The 19,297-nt window shown below is 40.2% G+C and overlaps 1 protein-coding gene across 3 annotated transcripts; it reads left to right on the top strand.

The window, feature by feature from the left end:
* Nucleotides 1–12: 12 nt before the first annotated feature.
* Scrn3 (secernin 3) lies at nucleotides 13–18,936 on the top strand. 3 transcript variants are annotated; one of them, XM_021649962.2, is made up of 9 exons: nucleotides 130–318; nucleotides 2,042–2,295; nucleotides 2,559–2,719; nucleotides 5,026–5,207; nucleotides 5,969–6,165; nucleotides 8,838–9,047; nucleotides 14,957–15,119; nucleotides 16,241–16,415; nucleotides 16,848–18,936. In XM_021649962.2, exons 3-9 carry the CDS (start codon nucleotides 2,561–2,563, stop codon nucleotides 17,016–17,018), a joined length of 1,257 nt encoding a protein of 418 aa, XP_021505637.1. In that variant the 5' UTR covers nucleotides 130–318; nucleotides 2,042–2,295; nucleotides 2,559–2,560; the 3' UTR covers nucleotides 17,019–18,936. The 3 variants fall into 3 exon arrangements, with proteins under 3 accessions (XP_021505636.1, XP_021505637.1, XP_021505638.1); XM_021649961.2 differs by lacking the exons at nucleotides 130–318; nucleotides 2,042–2,295 and adding an exon at nucleotides 13–119; XM_021649963.2 differs by lacking the exon at nucleotides 2,042–2,295.
* The last annotated feature ends 361 nt before the right edge of the window (nucleotides 18,937–19,297 follow it).

Raw genomic sequence — 19,297 nt, 5'->3', positions numbered from 1 at the left:
GAGGTCGAAGGTGACCACTTCCGACGATTAGCGCCTGGGCCCGCCCCTCCTCGTCTCTTCCGGCGGTTGCTTCTAGCCGCTACCGCGGCTTAGCCGGCTTCCGCGCGTGCGCAGCTGAGGTAAGCCCGGGAAACCTGCTTTACGCGAGGCTCGCCTTAGGCAGGGTCGCGAGCAGTGTTGAGTTCTGCTGCGCCAGCTGCGTTCCGAGCGCAGCAGCCAGAGCCGAGAGGTTTTGAAGTTCGAACCTAGCGCTTTCTGGAAACGCGGACTCCAGTTGCAAAAACTTTCTACACAGTTCCCGTGTAGATTGTGGAGACAGTAAGCCTCAAAAGATTAGTGTTACCCAAAGCGCTGGAGTGGACTGCGAGTGCCTCGAGAGGCGCTTCCCTTCCAGTTTTTGCTATGATCGTTGTTACTGCTGAGCTTTTTTTGAGAAAGGGTCTCACTAGGTAGCGTTGGCTGGTTTTCAGCTAAGTAGATAAGGCTGGCCTCAAATATCAAGAGATCGCCTGCTTTTGCCTCCCCAGTGCTGGGATTAAAGGCTGTGCCACTACTCCCAGCCAGCCTCCTTGGGTTCTTTTTAGCTATGCAGAAAGATGTTCAGCAAACCTCATGAATGACAACACGTTAGGGCCAAGGGCTTTCCTCCCTGGGTGCTGTTTTCTTAGTTGCTTCCGCTATCCCTGTTAGTGTATCACCCACCGCAGCTTGGTAGCCCTAGGGTTTGATGTGGGTTGGCGTAGTCCACTGATGATGAGAATAAGCCGAATTACCAAAGATGACAGCTTTCGTTTGGAGGTTGGCTGTGTTCCAGGTTTTTTATCTTGACACGGTCCATGTAAGGCTTAAACTTGGAAGAAAAGAGGAAGAGAATTAGTAGCTTGCCTAAGTTATGTATTGGGGTAGCTGACTTTGGAACACGGTAGACAGGAGATAAAAAACCAGCGGGGAAACACATGCACACAAATCAAAACAGTGATACCTCTTCTCATCTTTGAGAAGAGAAGACCAAGGTGAAGTTACTTCTTGGGTTATTTTATTCGTTTCACCATGTTCTTGAATTATGTAGCACAGGCAATCCTTAAACTTTAGCTAACCCTGCCAAGTGTTGAGATTACAGATGTGCTACCATATCCTGCTTTGCTTTTCTTTCAAGGAAACGTTTTAATATTTATATTTTGTATTCGGTTTTTAAATGTTTAGAATGTGCCTGTATAAAGCTTTGCTAAGATTTGGTTATTACAAAAGAAGGGAACCAGGCTGGAGACATAGCTCAGCCGTTAAGGTAGCCCACTGCTTTTCCTGAAGACTGGAGTTCAGTTTTCAACATGCCAGCATGATGCCTCACAACCTCCTACAGCTCCAGCTCCAGTGGGTGTGAGGTCTACTTCTGGCCTACTTGGGCATCTCCATACATACAGTAAATAGACACATACATACATGCACATAAACAGTAAAAATAAATCTTAAAGATGTATAAAAGAGGAAAACTAAAAACTATATCCGTTCTAAAAGCAAAGTACAAATACAGGATCTTGAATTGTTCTACAAATTAGGATTTAAGATTTTCCAAATAACAGAGAATTCGCATGTCAGCTCCACAGTCAGGATTTCTAAGTTACAAACATGAACTTCCACCTGGACATAGCAACAGTTGGGATTTTGTTTATTTTGTTTCTTTGTACCCCTGGCTGTCCTGGATCTCAGGGCTGGCTTCAAACTCAGAGATCCACCTGCCTCTGCCTCCAATAATTAGAATCTTATTGACATCCTTCTGTATTTGTCCAAAGTACTGGTTTTGTTTCAAAAATTCTGTCCTTTCAAAATTATAGTCTCTGTGTGCATTTTTCCTTAAGCTGAAGGAGACCTCTTCTGAAGCAATATTAGGATCATACGTTTGCTTGTTTTCATAAGTTCCTTTTTTGCTTGTTGTTTTATTTTGAGGCAGGGTTTCTCTGTGTAGCCCTAACTGTCCTGGACCTCACTGTCTAGACCAAGCTGGCCTCAAACTCATAGAGAACCTCCTGCCTCTGCCTCCCAGGTGCTGGCAGTAAAAATGTGCACCATCACCTCCTGGCCTTTCCATAATTTCCAGTAATGATGGCAAGATCAATAAGAAGTCCTCCAACTCTCCAGAATGTCACTTTCTAGTATGGGCCTCCTGGATACACAAGACAGCGGGCAATGACATCTACAGCAGCTGTGGGCACAGTGAAAGGAGGAGCAAAGACTCAGGAGAGAAAGGCTTGCAGATGAAATTTGACCTGTAGACTAGAAAGTGGTTCTCATTTCCAGGTGATTATTGTAGAACATTACTATTGTAGTTAATTGCTAAACCATACTCTAATTTTTGTAGTTTATTTATTTATTTGTTCAGGTCTTCCTGTATACCCTTGGCTGTCCGGGAATGCACAGAAATAATATGATATTTAAAACTTTCCTATGCACCCTTCTTAGGTATATCCCTTGGTCATAGAAAAAGCTCTTTGTTTTGCGTGTATTTAAAAATGTTTTCTCTTTTTATTTTAAAACTTCTATTTGCTTGTATCTTTTTAAAGAAATGGAACCCTATTCCTGTGACACTTTTGTGGCATTACCTCCAGCAACAGTTGAAAACAGGGTTATTTTTGGAAAAAATTCAGACAGACTCTTTGATGAAGTACAAGAAGTAATTTACTTTCCAGCTGCAGTTCACAATGATTTGAAAAAACGTCTTCAGGTAGGTGAAATACATGTTATGTTAGCAATATCTGTTTTTTTTTTAAATATTATTACTGGATATTTTTTAAAAACTATTTTATTTTAGTTTATATGTATGAATGTCTTACCTATATATGTGTTTATATACCACATGTGTGTGCCTGGGGCTCAAGAAGGCCAGAACAGGGTGTTGGATCTCCCGGAACTACAGTTACAGATAGTTGTGAGCTGCCATGTGGGTGTCAGGAACTGAGTCCTGGTCCTCTGTAAGAGCAGCTAGTGCTCGTAACCTCTGAGCCATTTCTCTAGCCCCATAAATGCTTATTTCTTTCATTAGCTACCAATTGACAGAAGACCAATGAAGTTAAAATTCAAGAATTTAAGATTAAAAATAGTTTAAATTAAAAATAGACTGCTGGTCTTTTATTTCAAAAACTTAGAAGATGCTGCTAAAATAATAAATTTTGTTTTCTCTTTGGTCAGTATTGCAATACTTTATATGTTATGTATGTTAGATGTGATAAGGGATTTAAAGTCAGTTATTAAAACCTGGACACCGTCTTAAAGTGGCTGAGAGCATACAAATGGACTATGGATACAACTAACGGCCTGATAAAGGAGGGTGGTTTAAACGGTCAACTTAGGTAGGAGTAGCAGGTTGTGGCAGCAGAGAAGGAACATCTAGATCAGAGCAGGGATTAAAGAGTGGGGCTGGAGTGTTGGCTCAGTGGTTAAGAGCATTTGTTGTTCCTTTTTTTTTTTTTTTTTTTCCCAGAGCTGAGGACCGAACCCAGGGCTGCGCTTGCTAGGCAAGCGCTCTACCACTGAGCTAAATCCCCAACCCCCATTTGTTGTTCTTGTAGAGGACCCAGATTTGATTCCCAGCACCCATGTGGTGGTTCACAACCACCCAGAAGTCCAGTTGTATGAGATCCAATGCTCTCTTCTGACCTCTGTAGGCTCCAGGCACACATATGCACAGAAATACATGTAAGCAAAATATTCATAAAATAAAATAATTAAAAAAAACGATTTAGTTAAAGCTAGGGTTTCAGTGCTTAATATAGAATGAGAAAAATTATTCCAGATTTTATGAATAACAGGTTTTGTTTCTTTTTCTATGGTGCTGGGATCAAACCCTTAGCCACTTGTATGTTAGGCACATATTCTACCAATTGAGCCACATTTTCAGCCCTATAAATAAGTTTTGTGGTTCATCAAAAAGGTATCTTAGGCATCTGATAATACCATCAACATACATTTTATGTATTTTCCCTAATCTCATATATACATTAAATAAAGTGTCATTTAAATTTTTTTTTATTTAAACTGTCTATTTACATGGAACTTAAAGATTTATATTGCCTTCTGTTGTTATGAACATTTTATATTCTTGATGTTATAACATTGGTATGCATTACCAATGTTTCTGTATATTAGACTATAGTTTTCTTTTGCTGTGACCGCTTACTCATTTGGAATATCATTTCTAGTCTATATCTGAATGTTTAAATCTAGCCTGTCATGTAAGTCAGGTTCTTACTCTTTCCATTGCTGTGAAGATGCCTCAGTGGTCACTTAGCATGGAAGTGGGGGCCCCTGGCGATTCTCATGTGACTAAGGGTCTCAGGTACCCATGAGTTCATATGTCACTAGTCAGGACATGCTAGGCACTGAACTTGAGAACTGCTTTCTTACTCTTCAGCTTATAGTAGCTATTCTCATGAAACAATTTGAAGATTAATAACCATCACTCCTAAATTTTCACAGCAGTTTGCTTTCTTCCTGGCCTTCATACTTAATATTTGTTTTGTCTTAGTTAATGGAGAAGTCTTTGTTTCTTGAAATGAAGCTTGATTTATTTTTGTAACTGACCTGTCTTAGCAGGGTTTATTTTAATAGGACACATTCAGAATGTATTTAAGTGATAAATGCTTTGGATTCAATTCTGCATGAATTTTAAGATTAATGCTTTTATTATTGAAAGTTTTGTTGCCAGGCATGGGGGTGCACGCCTGTAATCCCAGCACTCAGGGAGGCAGAGGCAGGTGGATCTCTGTGAGTTCGTAGACCAGCCTGGTCTACAAAGAGAGTCTGGGACAGGCAAAGCTACACAGAGAAACCTGTCTGGAGAAAACCAAAACAACTAACCAACCAAACAAACAAACAAAAAAAAAAAAAGAAAAGAAAAGAAAGAAAGAAAAAAAATTTTCACTTTAGTCAGTTTAGCTCCATGATCATGACTTCCAAACGGTGTTTTAAATTCTGGAATTTGGTGACTTTACATTTTTGGTTTTATAGTTGTGTGACTTCTTTTTTTAACAGTGTACTTATATAGAAGTTGATCAAGTTCCTGAAACATTCGCTGTTGTCCTTAGTCGCCCAGCTTGGTTGTGGGGGGCCGAAATGGGAGCCAATGAGCATGGGGTCTGCATTGGGAACGAAGCTGTATGGGGAAGAGAAGATATTTCTAAGGAGGAAGCACTTTTGGGCATGGACCTTGTCAGGTAACTGTTATGCTGCTTCCTCACTAGAGATTACGTGGGAAATGGAGGGAGACCAGCCAACATCCATTTTGACTCCAGCATGCAGTTTTATGACTCTTAAATAGCATTAAATCGTCCGTGGTGGATGGCTCAGTCCACACAGTGCCTACTTCATAAGCGTGAGAAGCTGAGTTTGAGCTCCTGCACTCAGGTGTATCCGAAATAATGCCAGCATTGGGGGAAGCAGAGGCAGGCGGATTCCCGGGGCTTGCTGGGCAGCTAGTCTAGCTTAATTGCTAAATCCCAGTTCACCAGAGGCCCTTTCTCATAAAACAAGGTGGAGTGTGACTGAAAAGCTGTCGGACATCAACCTCTGGCTTCTCTATGCATGCACACCCTCAGACTGAGACCCAGGAAAACAAACACCCACCAATACCCATGCACATCCATGCACATCAGTAAGGGGGAGAGGGGCCAAAATTAGAAATTAAAACTCATCAGAAATGCTTGAATTATTTTATCACATGGTTGATTAATAGCTTTATTTTACAAAGAAATATCTCTGTCTTAGAGATAAAAATAACTTTGCAAAAAATTACCAAGATGAAACTTGACTCCAAAAACGTTTTCATTGTCCCAAACTGCCTTCAGAAGTAAGACTTTAAAAGATTTTATTTTACTTGCGTTTTCTCACTTTGAGTGTAGCTAACATAGTGTTTCTTGAACATGAAGATGAATAAAGGAAATTATTTTTAATCTGAGGGCCTGTATTTTTATTTTAGACTTGGCCTTGAAAGAGCTGATACAGCTGAAAAAGCTCTCAATGTCATTGTGGACTTATTAGAAAAATATGGCCAAGGTGGAAATTGTGCAGAGGGTGAAGAACTTAGCTATTATAACAGTTTCCTGATAGCCGATAGGAATGAAGCGTGGATTCTGGAGACATCAGGGAAGTACTGGGCAGCAGAAAAAGTCCAAGGTATGAACAACTATTTGCAATTTTGTTTATATAATTAATAAAATGTATACTTAACTGTAGGTAATGTGTTTACTCGCCTTTCAAGATTTATAACCCATTGCATTAAAGGACAAACTGCAGACTAAAGTTCAACATTGAAACGAACACAAAGGGAAAGAAAATGACCGTGAGCGTTCTTACAAAAATAAGCAAGTGTGTTATCTCTGCTGCAACCCTTGGCTGTTTAGAGTGCTTTGTTTCTTCTTTTTAATTTCTAGCAACTACGTATTATTTCTTCCTTTTCTAAATTTGTACAGAATTCCAGAATTTTATCGTATGGAAGTATGCAAGTCAAGGAAAGGGAGTTTGGTGGGATGGGTGGCTTTGGGTCAGTGTTTTGAAAGCGTGTATTGGTACAATAGCAAAAGAAAACTGGATGTCATTGACAAGCAATGCAGTTTGATTGCTCTGGAATTGATTTCTCCCCATGATTTATTTGATGTGTTCATGTGTAGATGTAGGAGGCAGGGGCATGCCTGGGCCACTGCGCCCAGGTGAAGCTTGGAGGACAGCCCTGGCGGCTCATGGTCCCTTCTGAGGCTCCTGTTTGCTGCGCCTGCGTATGCCTGGCTAGCTGATCCATGTGCTGGGGGGTTTCCTTCCCTTCTACCACAGAAGCTCTGGGATTTAAACACCACTGCCATCTCCAACTTTACATGAGTCCTGGGGATTTCAATTCAGATAACCCATTAAGCTTTAGGGATTATTGTTTTTGTATTTTATGTTTGACAGTTTTTATGTCAATAATACAATAATAAAATACAGAAAGTTAAATTTAATCCATTTTATTATTACACTGATTGTCTTGGTTATATCATTGGCTACTTTTTCTTTTATTAAACATGCTACCTGAAAGACAAAGGAATAAAACTGAGTCCTGGGGCCCTTGAAGAGACTGATACCCCAACCAGCAATACACAGAAAGGACCTAAAACCCTGGCTCAGATGTAGCCCATAGACTCAGTCTCCAAGAGGGTCCCTAGTAAGGGGAGCAGGGACTTTCTCTGGCATGAACTCAGTGGCTGGCTCTCTGACCACTGCCCCCTGAGTGGGGGGTGCGGCCTTGCTGGGCCAGAGAGGAGGACAATGCAACCAATCCTGATGAGACCTGATAGGCTAGGATCAAATAGAAGGGGAGGAGAACCTCCCCTATCAGTGAACTAGGGGAGGGCCATAGAAAGAGGAGGGTGGGATTGGGAGGAGAGAAGGGCGAGGCCTACAGCCAGGATACAAATTGAATAAATTGTAATAAATGATAATAATAAAAAAATGAAATAGAAAAAAGAAAAATGTCTTACCTGGTCATGCAAAATGAATGCCTTTCTGAGTCTGATTGTCCTGTTGCAATGACCTTGCTACTGCTGTCTCATCCTCTGACTAAATGATCTCAAGAACTAGATTGTTGTTTCAAGTATCTCCAGCACAGAACTGAGGCATCTCTGATAGATAGCTAATCACCTGCACCTGTTGTGTAGTCTATACACATACTGAAATGGTAAATACAGCATCACACATCAAACCATGAGCTACAGTGCGAACAGTTGATAACATGATGAGTCTTCCTAGAATTATGCTGAATTTCAGTCGCCAGAAGGCAGGGCAGTAAGATACCCAGCAGGTGAAGGTGCTTGCCACCAGCCCTGACAACCTAAGTTTGCTTCCCGGATACACATGGTGATAGGGTGACCTCTACACACATACACACACGTAAGCAAATGTGCATTTAAATTTTTAAAGATAATTCAAAAAGCCAGAAGACTTTTACTGTATAGTTCTACTTATATAACATTCTTTAAAAATTATTCATGTGTATTTGGGGCCATATGTCTTATGGTGTGTGAATGGAGGTCAACTTTTGAGAATTAGTTCTCTGTTTCCATCATGTGAGCTCTGAGGATCGAATTCAGAGGATCAGATATACATATATATATACATACATACATACATACATATATGTATATATGTATCCCTAATACATAGAAACTCAAAATGTTATATATAATACATATATGGATGGAGATACAGATAGATAGATAGATAGATAGATAGATAGATAGATAGAACCAGATAGATAGTTGTTTATATAAATCTATATCTATCTATCTATATATACATTTGGTTATATATGTTTATATATAAAACAGTTTGAGTTTTATAAATATATATATATAACCAAATATACAAATATACATACATAGCATATATTTTAAACATTTTGAGTTACATTAGAGTACCAAGCACATACTGGGTACCTGGAGTTAATTAAGCATTAGGATTGGGAGATGCACAGCTTTGGTATGAAACAGTAACATGATGTTTGTACAAGCATTCTTTTTCTTGGCACTATCAATATCAATGTTCTTGTTGTAATATTATTTAATAGTTTTAGAAAATGTGATCGATAGAAACTGAGTGAAATGTATACTATCTATCTGGATTATTTCACATAACTGCACCTGAGTCTATAGTTATCTCAAAGTTTAATTCTAAAATTTAATTAATTGTTTAGAATATGCAGTAGATGTATATGAAAAAAACTTGCAATATATTTAAATGGTGATTAAGAATCGTAAGTAGGGATAGATACTTTGTTAAAGGTAACTTTTCTTCTCTGTTTCATCTTTTTCAAATAGGAGTCCGTAATATTTCCAATCAGCTTTCCATAACAACCAAGATTGACCGAGAACATCCTGACATGAGAAACTATGCTAAGCAGAGAGGGTGGTGGGATGGCAAGGAGGAGTTTGATTTTGCTGCAACATATTCTTATATTAACACGGCTACAATGATGACTTCATCAAGCAGATTCTGTCAGGGCTACAGGCTCCTGAATAAACACAAAGGTAATGTTTAGTATTTTAATGACATAAAAATGAAATTTGTTCAGATATACTGCGGGAGTGATCTCATCTTATACTTAGCAAAAATGTGCTTTGAATAAAACAGCTTTAGGATAGTGTAAGCTGTATTTTGGTATGTGTGAAGTATTAAACCATTGTAATAAAGTACTGATTCTATTTGAGGGTCAAGTTCAGATTCTCAAGCCTCAGAAACTTTCTTCTCTTTTTTAAAAAAAGTGAATTAGGGTCTCACTATACAGCCCTGACTGGCCCAGTGTTCACTGTGTAGACCAGGCTGCCTTGGAACTCGCAGAGATCTGCCTCCCTGTCTTCCTAGCGCTCGGATTAAAGTCACACACCATCACACTAGGTCATACTGCTACTTCTTTTAATTATCTCTTAACAGTAGTATTTTTTTTTTGTTTACTTACATTTTATCCTTTGTGTGTGTTTGTGGCTTCAGAAATGCACACATATGTGTTCATGATTGTATGTTTGGAGACATGAGGTTTGATGTCTAATGTCTTCCTCAGTTACTCTGTACCTGAGTTTTCAAGGCAGAGCCTCTCATTGAACCCAGAGCTCACCTTTACAGTGAGGCTGGCTACCCAGCTCACTCCTGAAACCCTGTCTCTGCACCCCAACACTGGGGCCACACGTGTGAGCCACCACCCCTGGCTTTTAGGAGGGCTCTGAGGACCCAGACTGAAAGCTTGTCGCAAGTGCTTCCCACGAGCCATTTCTCTGGCCCGTGGCTCTTAGTCGGTGTTCTCTTCTGGGAGGAGACTCCATGTCAAGGCTTAATAACGCGTTTATTTTCGGTTTTGTTTATAGTTCAGAGGCTTAGTCCATTACTGTCATGGCACTGACAGGCAGGGTGCTGGAGAAGTCATTGAGAGCTTTATTTTAGTCTCCAGCACCCACACTGGGACCCTCCTAGCCCCTTCCCAACACCACATCTCCAACAACGCCACACTTCCTGATCCTTTCCAGATGGGATTATCTTAGTGACCCTAGCGAAAAGGTTGTCTGCTTCTCAGAAGGGTTGTGACCACAGATTGAGAGCCACCGGTCTAGCTGAGTCAGTCTCAAAACAGGAGGTGGAGAACAAGAAGGAAGATGTTGACCTCTGGCCTCCATCCGCACGCACATGTGCACTCATGCTTGTGTACGCCACCGGCCCTCACAGAACTGGAGATGTCAGTACATCGCCAAAACAGAAGGAACAAAGCGGGCGTGAGCACTCGGGGCTGTGAGGACACATCACTGGGAGCTGAGGCAGGAAGAACAAGCAACTTCACTGCCGGCCTGGGCTGGATGGGAAGACCATGTCTCAAGCAAACATGATGGAAGGGAAAATGGCAAGAATCCCAAGGCTGAGGGTAACCGGACAAAAGGAGAAAAACCAAAGAGAATGTTATAAATTAATACGCTATTACATTGAGATAATTGTCATATTTAACTAGAAAATAACCTGTCACAGACCTAAATGCATGCATGAGTATCGTAATGGATGCATCTGACACAGACTTCATTTTTTTCATCCAGTTTTCACTGCTTTGCCAAAAGAAAAAAAAAATGTCTTTCCAATAGTTCCATATGAAATCGTCTACTGTTTTATTATGCTTAAAATTTGCTATGATTTTTTTCTAGATAAAAGAGCCTACTTCCCTTCTTTCCATCTGTCCCTACCTGATGGCTATTAAGTGTGGCTGCATGTATATCCAAATTGTATCTATATTCATGCATGTATTTTAAGTAACCAGTGTAAATTGCTGTGAAATTGCACCCTGTATTTTACATTCACTTTACTGAACCTTCCGCCGCAGTCTCGGCACTTATTCAATGCTTGCTAGTGGATTACTTACAGCCGTCCTGCTCGAGTGACCATGTAAATCCTCCTTTCATTTTGAGAATTGTAGGTTTTGAATCCTGAAAACATTTTTATAATACCTGTATTATCACACTGTTACAGTTCTGACATTGTTTTTTTTTTTTTTTATTAAAACTTGCCATTTATAGGAATTTAGACCTGAACCATTTTTAAAATCTCACAAGATGTTAAAGCTTTGTGCCTGATGGATAAGTGTGAATGGTAGGGTTTGCTTTATTGTCGAGTTTAACATCGAGGGCTGAGTACAGATGTAATCCTCTCTTCTCCACACGGTTGGTCAAGATTCACTGAAACACACAGCTCCTCTAGCGAGTTATCTGTAAATTCAGCAAGGTATTTTTTGAATTTGAAATCATACTATATTATGAAAGAGCTAGGTAAGAGTATGTATGTGTGCGTAAAATCTGTTGCTCGTATCTTCAACAGCAGCACTTTAGATTCATATGAAAGTTAATTTCGTTTTTTTCATCGAAGCATCAGAAGTTCATAATTTAGATACAGACTTGCTGTGAACTTCTCTTTTGATCCCCATATTAAAGAAGAGGAAGAGGGAGATGCTCGCCTTTCAGATTGTCTTTGTGAGTTAATCCAGGGCCTAGTGTGTGCTAAGTGTGCGCTCTATATTATACCATGCTTCCTGTCCCAGTTAGTGCAAGGAAAGGAGACCTGCATTTAGACAACCATAAGTAAATCAAGGTTATTTGCTTCTTTAGAACCAATTTCAATACAGGAAACATTTCCACATAATGTATCTAATGTATACCCAGTGTGTCTAATGGTAGAAATTATGTTTTACTTTTTTCAATTAAAATTTTTTAATTAAAATATAATTTCATAGCTGAACGGTGGTGGCACACACCCTTAATCTCAGTTCTCAGTAGTCAGAGGCAGGCAGATCTCCGAGTTGGTCTACAGAGCAAGTTCCAGGACAGTTGGGGCTACATAGAGAAACTCTATGCTGAAAACAAATATGTATTTTTTCTTTTTTTCTCATTATTTGTCTCCTGTCCCTCCTATGGTTGGCCACCTCTCCCTTCCAATTTTATGGCCTCTTCTTTAACCATTGTTGTTACATGTATGTATAACTCTACATAAAAATGCAACTGCTGAGCCCATTCAAAGTTACCTGCATGTACATGTTTCTTAGACTGCTTAATATTGGGTAACCAGTTAGGGTCCTCCCTGGGGAAGACTTAATTCCCCATCTCTCAGCAGTTCTTGATGGCCTCTAACTCTGCATCTAGGGGATGGACCCCCATGAGATTTCCTCCATCTTTACTAGAATGTCAACTGTTATTGGAATTGCTCAGATCTTGTTTAGGCAGCCAGGTTGTTAATATTTCACAGATATATATCATATATCATTTTCCTATTACAGATAGCAGACACAGTCTCACAGCAGATTTCCTGGTCCTCTGACTTGTGATCTTTCCTTCTCCTCTTTTGTGATGTTCTCTGAGACTTGGGTACAAGAGCTGTGTTGTAGATATATCAACTAGGGTTGGGCACCTGTATTCTGTTGTTCTCTGCATTTGGATCAGTCTTGGCTTTCTGTAATGGTCTCTTGCTGCAAAAAGAAGCTTCTTTCATGAGGGGTGAAATCTATACTTAACTGTGGGTATAAAGATAAGCATATAGAGCCGGGCATGGTGGCACACACCTGTAATCCCAGCAGGCAGATCTCTGTGAGTTCAAGGCCAGCCTGGTCTACAAAGCTAGTCCAGGACAGCCAAGGGTATGCAGAGAAACCGTGCCTTGGAAAAAAAAAAAAAACAAAACAAAGAAACAAAATATAAGTCTATAGAATGCAGATTTATCAGCTTGGGAGAGTGGCGGTAGTAGCTCCTGTAGCGCCCACTGCCTCACTAGCCGTAGAGAGCAGGCTAGGTTTCCAGCAGCAGGCATGATTTTCCTTCTGCTTGTTGGTTACAAGATGCAAGTGCCACCAGGGCACTTTTGGTGAGATTGCCATACTGCGCATGGTTGTTCACAGGCACCGTAGCTGGGTAGGATTTTGATTACCCCCTTAGCAGCTTGCATAGTACTTTCCGGTGATATGAAAGTTACTCCTCAGGGAGGAAGCTTTTGAGTTAGCTCCAGCTCAAATTCACTGAGTCCTATGTCTAAAATGTGTGCTATCTTTGGCGTTAGAGACTTCCTCTTCAACTTCTGGAAGGCAACCAATGGTAGCAGCAATAGGCTGTCTTGTTTCAGGGATCTTGTAATCCCCTGGCCAACAACTTGATAGGCTTACCTGTTACTGCTGTGGGTTGTGTTAGATAGTCTGTGGTTCTTGGAAGGGTGTTTTACATTAACTTGAAGCTATTCTTGTTATAGTATAGACTGACCATGTCTGTCGCTTTAGGGTAACAGGGGGCTGACATATTTGATAAATGAGAAGCATAGTGGTAGAATGGCAAGAATGGAGAGACACAAAGCAGTATTTGAAGGATACTGGCTGAGAATTTTTCCTAATTGATAGAACCAGCAAAGCCACAGAGCAGCTCTGTAAATCACAAGGAGGGTACTAACATCACAGTATTTCAGAGGAAAGACAGAAAAATCTGTAAAGCACCTAGAGAAAATAAATATTCACAGGAGCAACTAGAAAACTGACTTCTAATTTTCAACAGAAAGGAGGGAACCCAGAAGACTAAAAATGACATCCTTACGGTGGAGAAAAATAGTATCTATTAATTTTGAATTGAAACTTAGTGAAAATATTCTCCAAATACAAAGTTGAGATAAAACCAAGAGATTTATCACTCGCCACTGGGCACAAAAAATATTAAGGGACATTCTTTAGACAATAAATAAATAAATAAATCCCAACCAAGTGTGTCATTGCATGTAGTCACAGCTGCCAGAAGACGGAGGTGAGAGGATTGGGAACTAGCTGGGATAACTAGTGAGTTTGAGAACTAGTCTGGGTAACTTGGCAAAACCTTGTCTCAAGATTTAAAAAGAAGAAGGAAGGAAGGAAGAAACAAAGAAACAAAGGAGTGTTATTTTGGGGGGTGGGGGTCTTGGTTAGCAGGACACCCTGGTGTAATCCTATAAATAGAGAAGGGGAAAAATTAGGGAAGGAGGAAGGAAAGAAAGGGGAATTAGGGATGGTCCCAGGTAGAAGCAAGGTATGCAGGACTGGTAAAGGGCAAGAGAAGCAGGAAGTCCATGGGTCAAAATGGAAATTGACTTTGAAATAATACCTACAGTCCTGTGGCCATAGCGGCTCAAAATCAGTTATGCATGGATACCGGATGGTGACATGACTGCAGTCCCCACAGTTCAGTGGCAGAGCTGAAGGGAGACTGAGGCAGACCTACTTTGGGACTACAAAGCCCCAGAAGTTGACTTTTTTCTTCAAGGATTCCCCTGTGACAGCCTTACTAAGATGTCCTTAGAGTGACAGGCGGCCAGAGTTACTTACGAAAAGTCTTCCTTTTCTTCTGCTAAGCTCAGCAGGCTCAGACGTTTATTGGCCTGGAGGCTTATTGATCCTCTCCTAATTCTCCACCGTTTCTCACAGGCATTTTTCATAAAGTGCTTCTTCTCTAGTGGCACTTACCTGACTCACGACACCCTGGAGGCTGAGGAAGTCGTGGATGGTTGTGAGCCACCCTGTGGGTGCTGGGACACAACCCTAGGTCCTCTGCAAGAGCAGTAAGTGCTCTTACCCGCTTCCAGCTCGCTAAATAGGTTTTATAGCTTTCTTCATCATCGTGTCCTCCACACTTTCTATTTTGTTTCAGTCAGTCAGTTTGCTCTGTACTAGACATGGTGACACAGTAATGTAATGACTGATTTATGTGTGAATTTGTGGCTGATATAAATTCTGAGTGGAGACCCAGGCCAGTAATGAACATATTCTTCACCCCCACCCCACCCCCATCCCACCCCATTCATGCCGGAGAATCAATACCAGTATGTATCACTTTGTCTTATTAATAGAAAAAAAAGCTTATGTCTGTAAACTATGCATTGTTTGATGTGTTTTTTTTTTTAATTATTTCCTCAGGAAACATAACTTTTGAAACAATGATGGAAATTCTTCGAGATAAGCCGAGTGGCATCAACATGAAGGGAGAATTCCTGACCACCGCGAGCATGGTGTCTATTTTACCTCAAGATTCCAGCCTTCCCTGCATTCACTTCTTTACAGGGACTCCGCATCCTGAGAGGTGAAGTCCTCAAATACTGTCACCACCAAGAGGTCATGGGAAGGGGTACAGTCAGTACTGTGGAGACGGTTTTGTCAGTGTACTTTCTATAAGCGATTGATTCTTTTTAAAGCTCTATAGAGAGGGAAACAGAGAGAGAGAAACAGAGACAGAGACATGAATGTGCAGGTGACTGCAGAGACCAAAGGCACTGGCTTCCCTGGAGCTGGATTTACAAGTGGTTGTGAGCTGCCCAGTGGAGGTGCTGGGAATTGAATGCAAGTCTTCTGCAAGAGAACTACACTGAGTCATCTCTCAGTTCCGCAGTGTAAACCTTTATTACATAATTAAGGCCATAACTTCTAGTGTATTGTCTGTTTGGATTATAATTTGCAGTTTCTCTGTGTGTATAACTGTTCTCATTTCTATGAGAAGAAAAGGCTTAGGGTTCTTATGTGCAATTATCCTTTTCCCTACACGCATAGTTAATGTTGTCAAAAAAGAAGTAGATTACTGATTTCAGACTTGGTGACATTAAGTGATAATAATAGTGACCTTATGCCAGATAAAGAAGTGCACCCTATTTATAAATCACACATGTACAATGGGAAATATTATCAGTTCAAGTTAAGTGTCCTTAGGGCTTCCATAACATGTCTTGATTTAAGTCATTAGTATCTCTTATAAAACTTAATGTATGTTATATTAGAAACAATTTTGTATTCATTCTTTTCCAGTGGTACAGTTTTTCATGTTATTAATAATATTTTTGAGTCGATAAAATAAAACCCATGTCTCATTAACTTTGGTGCTGAATTTTACTGTCAGGTGTAACCACTGTCTGTGACACTTGAATTGCTTTTCTGCTGGCAAATGACAAACTGTCTGTTTCCTGATATTCTTAGTGTGCCAGGCCATCTGGTAGATCTCTGAGAACACAAGGGTCCATGAAGCATTGTCTTCTTGCCCAAATGTCCAAGGGAGATGAGTCTGAGAATAACCAATATGTCAGGAACCAATCAGAATGCAAGCATTATAATTAGAAATCTTAATTAGAAGGAACCTGGGAAGACAAATAATTGGTTGTTTTTTTTTTTATTTTTTATTCTGACACGCAAATTCAATAAAGACCTGTCTTCTAGGTCTGTTTTTAAGCCTTTCATATTTGTACCACATATTTCACAACTGTTGGATACAAAATCACCAACATTTGAACTTGAAAGACCAGTGGCAAAGAAGCCACATGCCAAACCTGACAGAAGACACCCACTCTACCAAAAACATCAAGAGGCCTTGGAAGTGATGAGTAACAATAAGGTAAGTTAGGCTGTATTTTTTGTTGTATAACTATGAATAATTCAAGGTGTAATTCAATTCGTATGTTGGACTTTAGAGGATTAGCTTTCTTTTTGTCCTTCATGTAAAAAATAGGGTTAGAAATAGTGACTTTCAGGCTGATGGAGCTTTATAGCTTTGACATTTGGTTAAGAGTGTGTATGTTGTGGGCCAGGCAGTGGTGGCACAGGCCTTTAATCCCAGCACTTGGAAGGCACAGGTAGGTGTTAACTGAATCTAGAGCAATGATTTTTTTTCCCAAAGAAAACCATTCCTTTTTCTTTTTCATTTCTTTTGCATCTACAGAATAGAAAAATAACTAAACCAGTAGAAACCAGAATGAACAAACCTTGCCAGTGCATTGGAATTTTGTTAGATTCATGTATGTGTGTTGACTTTTATTATTTTAATTAGGAAAAAGGCAAGACAATGTTGGACAACATGAGGAAGCTGGAAAAAGAAGTATTTGAAGAGATGGAAATGGTCCTCCGAAACAAACATCTTGATGTGGATAAAACCGTTAATCTCTTTCCTCAATGTGTAAAAGACGAAATTAAAATTTATCAGTCAGATATTAGTTCTTAGTGATTACGTAAGTGGTCAGAAATCTTTCTCACTGCCCTGGCAAATGTTACAAAGCTACTTTAAGGAGATGTGATTATTCCTTCATAGTATAAGTGATATTTTGACTGCTAAAACCACAGTAGTATTTGCATGAAGCATCACCATGATGCATGGGCTGTGTTTATAGTACTCCTGTAGTGCCCTGGAGCCATTTTCTCAGTTAGGAAAGCTCAGGGCTGCTGCTGCTTTTTAGCAATGAAAACTATGGCAAGTGCGTTTTTGTGCTTTAAGCAAGTGACAACCAGCTTTAACAAGAAAAATGTCCAGATTTACTCTGTTTGATGCTGCAGTGCGTTCTACAGAAGCACTTTCAGTGAACTCAGAAGTAACCTTTGTCAAGACTTGACTGAGCAGCGAACTTGTGGCTCTAATTCTGCTCAAGTTCCCTCCCTCATCCCCTCAGAAACTGTCTGTCCTTCGGTTTTCCGTGTAGTTTTCCTTCTTTCAGAGTGCTGTGCAGTCGGAACCTTATAGTATGGCTCTTCAGAGTGACTTCTTCAGCACGCAGCTCTTGCCATGCCTCTCTGTACCGTGTCACCACTAAAGGGCACCTTGGCTGCTTCCAGATTTTGCCCAGTGTGAGTGTGTGAAGTGTGTATGTGAAGTGTGAAGTGGCTGTGCAGCTGTAAGTATTCAGCCCACTTTGCGTCAAACCGAGATGCTACAGATCCTGTGGTGTGAGACACCGCCACGCTCTTCCAGACAGCTTCCATCCTCTGTGTCCTCCAGCAAGCAGCGCTGTCCCGTCCTGGCCTGTTGTCACTGTTTTGGAATTTGGCCATTCTGATATGTGAAAAGTTTTTCGCTTACTTATTCGGGTAACAGGATTGAACCTATGACCTTGCACTTTGGTTTTCAATTTAATTTGTGATCCCAAATGGCTTATGATGCTAAGTTTCTTTTTGTATGCTTATTTTCCATTTGTATACCTTCTTTGATGAGGTGTCCAGATCTTGGCCCATTCTCTAATTAAGAGCTTTTTATTTATTTTGCACCTTACTAAGGAGTCTAAACTTTTTTATTTAAATATTTTTGTGTATAGGCATTTTGCCTCCATTATGTGTGTGTGCCAAGCACATGCCTGGCACCCTCAGAAGGTGTGAGAGCCTTTGGAACTAGAGTTACAGATGGGTGTGAGCCATCATGTGGGTTCTGGGAACCAAACCCAGGTCCTCTGCAAAAAGCTGCTCTTGACCACCAGCCATCTCTCCAGCCCCTCCCACCATCAAGCCTGAAATGCTTCAAAGCTCATTGTTTGAGGGTAAAGTCTCAATCCTTAACAGATGCCATCAAGGCCATGCTCTTGATTATCTGCCCTTCCTGCATCTCAGGACGTGTTTGCTATCAGTTTTTGTTTCAGCTGCGTTGCTCTCTGAGTCCGTAAGTGTGTGTTCCTTCTTCATGGCTGCACCCTCGGCTTGGACCTCCCTCCTATAGGAGTTCTTTTCAGCCTATGAGCGTCTTCCTTATAATCAAGATTCTATATGGCTCTAAATTAATCATGCATTTAATTATTTCATAGAATAGACGTTCCATGGAAGCCCACTGTTCAGTATTCTGATTGCTTTGCTAGTATATAATAGCTGCTAAATGGCCATCCAAATACTGGTGGAAAGAATTTATATAGACCTTTCTACAGAAATGTAAGGCTGAGTAAATTAGCTAGATAACTTATCTGTATAACTTGGTAGCCTCGTAAGTCTCAACCCCCAAAACACAAGGATTATATGGATTTGTGGGTTAATTTTTAGAGGTTTTCAGTGTGGATACTCATCTTGGTAATTAATGCCTTGGAGTGTATTTCAGAAATTTTAATGTTTCTTAAAATGTTTTCTTGTAGTAAAGAAAAAAATAATAAACTTAGTTATTTTCCGTAAAATTGGCTTGTTTAATCTTTGATAAAAATATAAGTTTATATATTGATCTCCATTTTGTTTCCTTATAAATAATGAGTGAAATATTGGAAGTAGAGTTTCTTTTTATTAAAGTTTTCTGTTTGTTTTGAGACAGGTTTCTGGTGTGTAGCCCTCGCTGTTCTGAAACTCCCTTTGTAGTCCATGCTGGCCTCAGACACAGAGATCTACCTCTAGATCACTGAGATTAAAGATGTGCAGCACCACAGCCTGGCCAATTCTAAACAGTATTTTACAAAATACTTTTACAGTGCCAGCCCACACCTTTAATCCAGCACTCAGGAGGCAGAGGCAGGTAGATCTCTTGCATTTGAGACCAGCCTGTTT

The sequence above is a fragment of the Meriones unguiculatus genome, chromosome 8 (genome assembly GCF_030254825.1).
Source record: "Meriones unguiculatus strain TT.TT164.6M chromosome 8, Bangor_MerUng_6.1, whole genome shotgun sequence".
NCBI classification, from domain to species: domain Eukaryota; kingdom Metazoa; phylum Chordata; class Mammalia; order Rodentia; family Muridae; genus Meriones; species Meriones unguiculatus.
This window is presented reverse-complemented; position numbering and strand designations above follow the sequence as displayed.